The 11,478-nt window shown below is 35.8% G+C and overlaps 1 protein-coding gene across 1 annotated transcript; it reads right to left on the bottom strand.

The window, feature by feature from the left end:
* Positions 1–353: 353 nt before the first annotated feature.
* Positions 354–10,262, bottom strand: LOC110890087 (enhancer of mRNA-decapping protein 4). The gene is made up of 11 exons (XM_022137655.2): positions 9,243–10,262; positions 8,665–8,714; positions 8,433–8,589; positions 7,862–8,080; positions 3,946–5,379; positions 3,516–3,872; positions 2,464–2,583; positions 2,202–2,372; positions 1,930–2,094; positions 1,725–1,850; positions 354–877 (listed from the first exon to the last, which is right to left on the bottom strand). Exons 1-11 carry the CDS (start codon positions 10,026–10,028, stop codon positions 572–574), a joined length of 3,891 nt encoding a protein of 1,296 aa, XP_021993347.1. The 5' UTR covers positions 10,029–10,262; the 3' UTR covers positions 354–571.
* Between the last annotated feature and the right edge of the window lie 1,216 nt (positions 10,263–11,478).

Below are 11,478 nucleotides of genomic sequence, written 5' to 3'. Positions count from 1 at the left end.
CGAAAATCTACATGTGGGAGACAAAACCCAGCTTTTCCACCTTTTTATCACATTTAGAGTTGTATAACAATAAAGGAAAAAAAAAACGTTAAACCTACTAAAATATTTTCTTATCAATCTACGTTAAGTTGACCTTTTATTTATCATTTTACGTCTATTTCATAACTCTAGCCGTGATGAAAGCTACATGTGAGAATTTACCATTGTACAAATTTTCAACTTTTTTTGTGAGAATTACCCTTCTGTACATATAGGTTACCTTTATCCTCAAAAAAACAATGCTAAAAACATACTTCTTTTAGCATATTACCCAAAAGAATGAACAACCACGAATCCCAGTGAATACAATTAGCTTGGAATGATAATGCTTTAGGCCCGTTTTGACCACTCCATGGTTAAACTATCGATGAAAAATGTCGACAAATGAGGTGTTGCATGAAGCGGTTAAAACATAAAGCTAATACATAAGAATTACCGTAAAAAAAATCTCTAGTGGAACCAAAATGTCCAATGTCCAATTCCCATTACAAAAATTCCAAGTCTTTGTACAAAACAATCACCTCTGAGTTACTTACAGGCTCCTTAACGTCGAGTTTATGAGTTTCATGACCACACGAATACTAGAAAGCTCAGCAACCGAAGTGGTGGGAACACTCATCTGATGGTTTAGAATCGAGTGCACTTGTTCAAATATGGGCCTTACATGCATTGCAATGATCCCATCCGTTGGTTTAATCGCCACCACCACATCCATCATCCAATTTAGCTTCTTAGATGTATCATTCCCAATATCACATGCCAATTGCTGCAACAACGATAGCAGTACCCCTTGGCTCAAAGAAACAGGATTACTTGCTAATATCCCCTGTAGATCAACCTGCAATTTAATTGAAAATAAGTACCATAAAATTACCACAAACTGATAAGTAAAAAAAGGGTAAAAAAAATCAATGTACTTTTAATGTAAAAGACCTCCTGAGATCATGTTACTCAAAAAGTCGGATTTAAACAAACCGAACACTCAGCGAACAGTTCGTGAGCCGTTCGGCAAGAAGTTCGTTTATGTTCGTTCGTTTAATAAATGAACAAACACGAACAAGAAATTTCGTTCAAAAAGTTAAACAAACAGACATGAACACAGGTTGTGCGTTCGTTTATGTTCGTGAATGTTCGGTAATGTGTTCATTTGTGTTCGCTCATCTGAAAGTTTATTTGTTATATTTTTATTTTATCGGTTTTAGTTTTCAAAATTTGAAACCAAAGTTATACTATACTCCTCCGCCAACATCCCTCATTTGATCATTTCAATTTCAATTTGTGTTAAAACTTGACAGACTTCTTAGTTTTTGTGTCAATTACGTTATTTTTGGTGAATCTTTATGATGAAAAATGCAGATTGTATTTTTAAATGAATATATAACATTCGCGTGTGTTCATTTATGTTCTTGAACATTTGTTTGTGTTCGTCTACGTTCAGTAAATGTTCATGAACATGTTCATTTCCTTAATGAACGAACACGAACAAGAAATCTCGTTAGGTAAGCGTTTGTGAACCGTTTATGAACATGTTCAAGGCCTTATTCGTGTTTCTTTACAACCCTAGTCGGATCGTTAATGAAATTATAAAATCTCTGTAAGCATATTATCTTAGGTTTTTTTGTTTAAAAGAAACTTAAAGAAAAAATGATTTTGGTCAGCCTCCTGGTTTGACCCGTTAAACATACCTGAGAGCATAACCAAGAAACAATGCGAACATCACTTCTTTGCAGGGCAGCAGTAAAGGCCTCCTCAAATTTGTGCTCATATGCCAACCTCGATAGTTCTTTTGTGGGGTCTACCGGCGCTTCAATCTATATCAAAGAGAAGTATTATAATATAATAAACAGAATATGATATTTGAGTGTTGTAATATAGTGGAAGGGTACCGACCTTTTCATGAAAAACACCTGAAGGCCCATTGCTTAGTTGGCTTATCAATGGATTTGCTGATTTAGAACTTGCTCCAGCAACTGCAAGAGCCATTAACTTCCTTTGACCATCAGCAAATTCACTGCTTAATGTTCGACTCAGAGATGATGCTGAATTGATTGTATCCTGAAAGAACCAGCATAACATCAAAGTCCGAAATAAAGTAGAATAACATACAAGTTGGAGAAACAGCAGAGGCCGGTATTTTATTTTTCAAATTTAAAGTTTCTTACTCTCAAAGCAAGTGCCAGAGGAGAATGCATGGACTCAACTTTCTGCTGAATTGCATTTGTGTGTTCCATCATTCCCTTGTGAAATGTGGCATCAACTTGGTCAAACATTGACTTGCAAGACATCTCAAAGGCAGGCACAACAGAAGCCTCCATACTTGACCTCAGTGCTTCCTGCAACATAATTTTCACGGTTCGAAGGCTAACATCTTAAACAGGGTTCTCTAGAACCTAAAAACTTATGATTGTATCATTGTCATCATACCTGTAGAGCTTGCTTGCCAGATGTTTGAAATTGAGCTTGAATTTGTCTAGATACAGTAGCTTCCAGTTTAGAGTTAACTGCTTTGTCCAGTTGATTTACAGCTTTATCACCTATTCCCCTCTACATAAAATTCAAATTACAATTCCATCAGACGACATGCTAATACCTTCCAAAAGAAAATGAGATTTACAAATTACATAACAATGGGTCAATTTCAGCGATTTTTTTTCTAGAACAGGCTAAACAGACGATTTTGCTATAAAGAAAACAGACCAATTGGATTGAATGTCACCCAAAGTGTGTATGTGTATACAACTATATATATACAGAAATATATAGATAACCAGGTTAGAACCCAGTGTATTACACGGGTTGAATAAATGTAATTTTATATACCAAGTAATAAATTAGTTGCATCTTTTAAAACCCGTGTATTGCACAGGTTGAATAAACACATGTATTACACATATAAGTATAAGCGGTTAACACATACAGCCATCAAGATTTTTTTTTTTTGAATGAACTTTGATGTACTATTTACTTATTACAATATTTCACTTTGTTTTTTTATTTATTATTAGGTTAGAAACTTGTGTATTACACGATGTTGGATCAATGAAATATTAAATTAAATGGCTATTAAATAGCAGAAAAAATAAAAGAAACAATTTAGAAAAGAAATATTAAATAAATAAGAGATAAGATGTATATTATGATTTAATATAATTATTTCAGAGGAGAGAAACGGGATAATCATGATTTAATATTATTATTATTTAATAGGAGAGATAAGTAGAAAAATAAGGGTGAGAAGACACCAGAAAGTGACACATGCCCTCAAGAATTTTCATGTATTATATGTAATAAAGCAAAGTAGTAGTAGTAGTAGTAGTAGTAGTAGTAATAATAAAGATTATATATTTTAACAATATTAGTTAGACATAATCTAATGTATTAATATTAATAACATAATAATATTATTAATAAATTAAAAGAGAGAATGCCACGTGACATTAATTGGAATCCTTTATGAAGTAGGATTATTGTAAAACCTGGAAAGCCTCTGAGACAGCTATGGAAACTGCTTTCTCAATAATCGGAATTACTGCGCGCCCAACAGCTGGCACCACTGCGGCCATTTCCTTCTTGAGCATTTTCTCTGACGATGCAAGAAACTCTTTGTGACTATTCAAGGCAGAATTCGATATCTGCTGATGTTGGTCTTTGCTTGACTTTTCTTGTTTTGCAAATTCTTCTTGAAAACGAGCCCAATTAGCATCAGAATTAGCTTTATGGATTTTCTCCATGCTTTTACCAATGGCTGCCTCTATCCTTTTCCCTTCTTTTGTAATTGGTGCTGCAGCAACCACTGGAATCTGCTTCTGGATTTCTTTTTGATTGATCAAAACCTACAGTTCAAACAAAATTAACCATGTTGAACGATTAAATTTTAACAATGGTAAGCCCTGCAGTATAACTTACCTGATTAAGTGTTTCTTGCATGGACTGGATTTGTGAAAGTATAGCTTCTGCTGAGGGAATACTTGAACTCAATCCTAGATCATCACAAGAATCAGTTGACTTTAAGATGCTTGAAGAAGGTTGACCCGATACTTGAGCATTCTTTTTCTTCTTCTTTCTTTCTCGTGAAGAGGGACCCACAGATTGAACTACTTCAGTCTCAAACATCTCCACAGATCCAGCTAGATCAGTTGCCACATCATCAACTTCATCTTGAGCATCTGCAATTTGATCTAATCGTTTCGACTCATTGTCCTGTGCTATATCAAGCCCAAGTCCCGATGCCTGTGACGAAAAAGTTCTAGATTTTTCCTTTTCTCTATAAGCAGAACCATTAAGTTCCATTTCACCCACAACCTTAACCTCCACCTCAGCATTCTGTGTATCAGAGTTTACCGCCACATCACGCATACCATCAACATGACTTACTTCAGAGGATGACGTGGCCATCAACTCAGCAGGAGTTACCAAATGAGTCGGATGCTTAAACTTGACCGCCCGATCGTCATCATCATCCAATGAGGCAGCGTTAGACATGTTCGAACGAGCAGTTTCCAGTTGTCTTTCTTCCATGATTTTCTGATCATCATAACCGTTTACTTGCTGACGTGGCTCAAACCTGCCAGATGGACTTCTAAAGTCAGAAACTTTTCCCGCCAACTTAGGGCTCGATTGACCTATTGGTGATACAATACACGTAACATCAGTATCGCTATCCTTCAGCTCATTAGGGCTAGATTCTGGGCTAGCCTGAGCCATATCATCGAATTTATCAGCAGATGGTTCCAAACCGATAACTGCCGCATCACGTGAAACAGTTGAACCGGATTTCTCAAAGACATCATAAACAGGAGGTGGCAGGCACTGGGATAAGTCTAAAGCGTATTGTTGAATAGCTTGTGTTTGGACACAGTATAGCTGAACGATGTGGGACCCGTTTGGTAACAGATCATTAGTGCCAGTAAAGCTCAGTATCGGCATAGTAACAGTGAACTCCGCGACGTAGTCCAAACGGGTTGTTTCCGGATTGGGCCCGTAATCCAAGTGTAGAGCATATATGGCATTTCTCTTGGCATTTGCTAGTAAAAGAAGACCTGATTGAGATAATGCAATTACTTGGTTAAAAAATGCATCTTCGGTTCTTGATTCAGCAGAGCTCTTTAACTCCAGTGTTTGAGTACAACGCCATGAATCGGCGTCACTAGGAAGCAACCATCCTTCTTCACTTTCGGAGGCCCATATTTTCACTTCACGATTCAACGGCCCCCCTGTAATGAGTATGATGTGATCTGGGCGATGTGGAGCGGTTAAGAATGTAACAGAATTAACAGGAAGACCATCGTGTGGCCTCAGTACTGCAATAGGTGACGCTTTGCGATCTTCCCAAATCTTTATCTGTTCAGCCAAAACAAAACCTCATGTTACCTTACAAATTATTAATACAATGGAACGAAAAAATGAAATATTTAATGTAATTTCTTTCAGTTGATATACCAAACAAGAGCATGCATGCGTGAACACACAATACATTTACATACAGAAAAAGATGTACAGTGGTTTTTGTCTTTTTGAGTGATTATGAGTTTCAATAATGATATATTTAATGTTGTATTGTTGGTATTTCAAAAAAAATAGTTAAAATATAAACACTTTCAGGGTTAAAAGACAAAAAAAAAAAAACATTGAGCTGGTTTCAATTTCTACAGTAATAAACCCAGCTTCCAAAACCAGAAGTTGACCAATAAGGGAATCAACTTTAGCACTTTCAGCTATGGATCTTCATAAACATTGAAACCGCCCAAACCGAGCTAAATCGGCTAGGTTAGAAGGGAACTGGTTCAGTTTACAGTTTAGGGTTTGAAAAGAACGGGTTTTACTATTTGGTTTACGATTTGAACAGAGCCAGTAAACCAAACTGGCCAAGATATTAAAAAAATAATATATTTTAAATAAGTTAAAACAATCACATATCGGCATGGTTTAAAAAGGCTTTCTGAGGCATGCCTTGAGGCTTACCCCTCGGCTGAAGCTATGAAAAATCGCATAAAAGGCTTAGCCTCATGGGCGTCAATTGAAACCTAGGCCTCAGCCACCCGAGGCTTTCCGAGGCTGTAAAAGGCGGTGAGGCTTAAGCCTCACCGGACCTTGTTAAACTTGAAATATTTTTTATTTTTCTGGACTTTTTTAGACCCATTTGGTGTTTGTTGGGCTTAATTGGTGGGCCAATTCAATAGTGGACTTAAAAAACATCGATTGGGTTCTATTTTCAAACCTAATCGCTAACACAGTACACGGAATCACTTCTGATTCTTCTCCACGCAACCATTTCCGACCTAAGCATTACTAATTTAGGTTGTTGACCTATTTTGTTTTATGTTAAACCTTGCTTGTTGAACTATTTATGATGTTTATTTTATTACTAAATCAGTTTTATAATGTTCATGATGTTTGTTTAATATTAATTTGTGATTTTTATGAGATATATATATATTATTTTTACTTTTTTTAACAATGCTTCGAGGCTTACGCCTCTGCCCGCCTCGAGGCTTACGCCTCGTGAGGCTAAGGGAAGATGCCTCGAGGCCCGTTTCCGCCTTTTTAAACCTTGCATATCAAGAGCCTAACAATTATAATATGTGTAAGTACTTTTAATCATAATATGTATAAATTATTCAGTTAACCGATTCCGTGCTACTAGGCCTTTTTTCAATTTATTTCGTAAACCCTTTTTATACCAAAAGAAAAACATTCGGTCTTTTTAAGCCTACCATTTTACTAAACATTCGAAGATCTAGCGGTACAAATTCATGTAAAAAAGCCCAACTGAAACCAGCAAACCGTGAAAACCGAAACTCTTTGGCTGACCAAGTCAACCCGGCCGATTCGGTTTAGTTTATCCAAACACCTTAGTTACAAGTTTGGCCCAGAGATTCCATCAAAATCGGCTGAGCCGAACTGTGAACATTCGGCCCAGAGATTCCATCAAAACCGGCTGAGCCGAACTGTGAACATCCCTACTTTTGACTTCAATAAACACACATACATTTACATAAAAAAAATATAGTGTTTTTTTTTTTCAGTTTCAAATAAGGTTAAAACCCTATATATTCAATGTCAGTTTTTCAAAAAGGAGAATACCAAAACAGAATACTTTTACACTTCAGGGTTACAAGACAAGAATTACACTGATCGATTTTCAATGCCTACAGTATAAACCGAGCTTCGAAAACCAGCAGTTGACTAACAAGGAATCAACTATAGTACTTATGATTTTAATGAACAAACTAATATGGCATCATCTTTAGTACTTATGACCATTATGGCATCAGCTACTTAAATGTAAAATCAGTGGATGATTATTCATTTTCCGCACCCAACTTAGATGTCAATAGTAATGCCCGTCATTTATACAATTATATTAGTTTGAGTTTTATTTTGCTTATTGTGTCTGTCATTTATTTATGTATCTTCCTCGGAATTATAAACTTCTATCAAGCACCTTTGCTTACGCGTTGACTTTTGAGGTAGGGTACTTAGCTTTGTAAGAAATGGTAATGGTCAATTAAGGTACAAATAACATAAATCCATCATTAAATAAAGCTATAAATGTGTAGTGTACACCTATTATTTCACATGTAATGTACAAGTTGCTGCACATATAAGATAAAATCCTAACAAAGACATAAAATCGCAATCTGTACTAGATAAATCATAAGTTAATAAACCAGGCCACTTAAGATGGAAACTTAAGAACATTTCCTTGCTTTATCCTAAATAAATCTTTGTCTATAATCAAAGCTCATTAAAGTCGTGCACATAACAGGTATAAATATCAGGTTTTATATAAATTTGGACAAAAGATATCTATGAAACTCACCGTTCCATCTACTGAACCAGAAACTAGGCGAGTGGTCATCCATTGGCACATGGATAGATCTGTAATTTCACCATCATGCTTACCAACAAATTGAATCCCATCAATCAACTTATCAACAGGGCATTTGAGAGGTTCATCTGCAGAATATACTTTACCTCTCCCAACCTTTGTAGTATCAAATCTAAGAATACAATTCCCAATTCCTACTACAAGAACTTCCTGCAATATATGTTTTTATTTCTAATGGGTCAAAAGGGTATTATAAAAAAATATAGCTATAAAGGAAATCTGTCATTTACTCAAATGGGTTGAAAGTCGCCCAAAGTGTAAGTTTAAGAGTTCAATTCATAAAACCTTCACAGATCAATTATTGATACGGTTAAATGATAATCGTAATATAACACTCGTAACTAAATCTGCCACATTATATATTATTATATTTAATATAAAAAAATGTTTTTTTAAAAAGTGGTTTGAATCAACCCGACCTGTTTCCCAACCCACATGACTTGCCAATTATGCAACCTCTACACGCTTTTAAAGTTTAAACACAATCTTGGGATAGCATTACTTGTTTATGACAGTGCCAACAAACCCTAGGATGAACAGGTTCTCCTCCTCCTAAAATTTGGACTGCAGTAACAATTACTCCTGTGATCTGTGGCTTATCATCCGTATCAGGAACTTCAAGAATCTTCCATATGTAAACTCGTCCATCCATGCTTGCACTACATACAAACATGTCAGTATAACCCGGAGATTAAAACAAGAGAATAGATAAATTAGAAAGTAACAACTCCTACCTGGCTAGAAGATGAACGTCCTCTGCGAAGAAACACATGTCTGTAACCCTCTGAGAAAGAAAGATAAATTGTTCGATAAATAGACGCTATATCAATCTGAAACAGATAGCTGAAAATTCCAAACACATCCATAACTTATTCTAGAGTAACTCTTAGCATATGTTCAACAACAAATTATTTTCACCAATAAGCTAACAATCAAAGCCACGATCTATTTTAAAACATAGATAAGCAACACATGTGAAATATGACTGAAGAAAATCAAATCAAGGAGGAGTAAAATAGCAGTTTCATGGAATCTAAGGACGCCAGAGATCGTCTCCGTTTACGGGGTGATTATTTGTGCGTTTTCGCAGTTGATTATTGTATGTTAGTCAGATAACTAGTTTCATGAAGCTATGGATAGTTAGGTGACTTAATGTTTGTCTTATAATCAGTTTACAGCTCCTTACAATCCTAATGTGAATATTTAATCCTAACAATCATAAAATTACAATCATAATCAGTTCACCCAAACACTAAAGCAGTGTACAATATCTCAAACTGGAATAATAAGTTTACACAGATAGTATAATAACCTGAACAAGTCCTTTGAGCAACGATCTCAACGCAGTATTAATATTAAGAACCCGAATCGTCCCCGTCTTCAAACCATAACATATATAACTCGTATTAACTGTAATCTGCCGTCCCACAACCAAATTCGGATCCGAAACATACTTCGTAATCGGAGTAACCTCAAGCTGCGGCTGCACCTCTCCAGGCAACCTAACATCCACATCATAAACAACACAATCCCCAACCAAATGCCGCCCCTTCGCCACCTTACTACTCGGCATCCGCACCGGACCCGACGAAACATTAAAACTAGTGTTCTGCGTTGTAACCGCCGGCAACGGCACCGTTGATTGCGCTGAAACATCAGGTACCGAAGCCGGTGGCGCCGTTAATAGCGCCATAAGCCTGGCTCCATGATTATTAGGGTTAGGGTTTGTAAAACTAGGGCTAGGTGGTTGAATAGGTATGTTAGGGTACGGAAGTGACCTCTGATGCTGCAAATTCGAAGAAAAATTGTCATCCGATTGTTGATTGGGGAAAGGAGGTGGTGGAATGTGGAACTGATGGTGGAAATTAGGGTTTGTGTGAGGCGGAAGGTAGGCGTAGGCGGCGCCGTTTGCGGTGGGAGGAGGATAAGAAGCGGCGGAGGAGGGTGGTAGAATGAAATGGTGGTTGTTAGGGTTAGGGTTAGGGTTTTGGAGAGTGATTGGAGGTGGTTGTGGTGGTGGTGATGAAATAGGGTTGAATAACCGTTGAACATCAAATGGTGGTGGTTGATTTTGATTTTGATTTGCAGGTGAAGCCATTGAATCAGCCAGCAGCAGTTTGTTATCGGTTATCGGTTTATTATATTTGTTATTGAGGGTTGAGATCTGGATTGATTGATACGGAAAGTGATGGTGATTTGTGGTGATCGAGATCTTGGTGGAGTGAACTGTGTGTGTGAGAGTGGTGTGATGAGTGAGGTATGGGGGGATGGATGTACACTGTGATTTGACTTTTCGGAAACCAAAGCTATTGATGAAGATGGCTGGATTTATTCTTCTTTGTTTAGTGTTAACGTTAAATATAAATTATTAATATTAACTAGGTCATCTCCAAAGGATGGGCCCCGATAACATACATGGGCGGCCCTTCTCTACTTTAACAAATGGCTAATCACACATCTATATTCGAGGGTCCATCGTAAAATCATGTTTCATACTCGATACAAAATTCGTCAAGTGTTTGTCGGATAATTATCTCTCGGGGTTTGAGCATACAGGCGGGTATTAGATATACTTATTAGTGTTTTAAAATTCGCGTTAGAATTTTAAGTATATTTGTTCCTTTGTAATATAATTCTAGGGTCAGGATATAATAGGAAGATGTATTAGTGTAGAAATGTTAGGAAATAATCTTAACCATCCATTGAATAATCAAATGCTAAGATTAAATGAGTTAAATTGAACAAAACAAGGAGGCGTGTGGGATTCTTTAAGAGTGTTTTAGTCCATCAAAGTCAATAGGATCTCTCTTCTCCAATGCCCCCCGTTTTTCAAATGTTAATAATTTTTTTCATAAATCATTATTTTTTTGTAAAAATTGCACCATAAAAACAAGTGTTTTCTATCTTTGAAACGAGCACGACATTGCTATACTTTTGAAAGAAAATTCGATAACCCAGCTGCGTAAAACGAAATGAACAAAAAATAACTTTTTCTAAAAAGCAATTGACAAAAAACACAAAAGAAATGTCTTATTTATAAAATGCAATTGACAAAAACACAAAAGAAATGTTTTCTTTCTAAAACGCAATGGACTAAAAACATAAAAAAAAATATTTTGTTTATAAAACGCAATAGACAAAAAAAACACAAAAATATATTGTTTCTAAAACACAATAGACAAAAAACACAAAGAAAATGTTTTGTTTCTAAAACGTAATAGACTAAAAAAGCAATGAAATGTGTTGCTTTTAAAATGCAATAGACTACCAACACCAAGAAATGTCTTTTTTTAAAAGCAATGGACTAAAAATACAAAAGAAAATGTTTTTTTCTAAAACGCAATGGACTTAAAACACAAAAAATGTGTTTTTTCTAAAACACAATGGACTTAAAATACAAAAAATGTGTTCTGTCTAAAAAAAAATATGTTTTTCCATTATGAATTTTTACACATGTACTCATTAGGTGTGTGTTTAAGCTTTTAAAACTACAAATAAAAAATAGAAATCATTAAAAAACACAAAATCCTAAAACGAAATACAAATAA

The sequence above is a fragment of the Helianthus annuus genome, chromosome 11 (genome assembly GCF_002127325.2).
Source record: "Helianthus annuus cultivar XRQ/B chromosome 11, HanXRQr2.0-SUNRISE, whole genome shotgun sequence".
Taxonomy (NCBI): Eukaryota; Viridiplantae; Streptophyta; class Magnoliopsida; order Asterales; family Asteraceae; genus Helianthus; species Helianthus annuus.
This window is presented reverse-complemented; position numbering and strand designations above follow the sequence as displayed.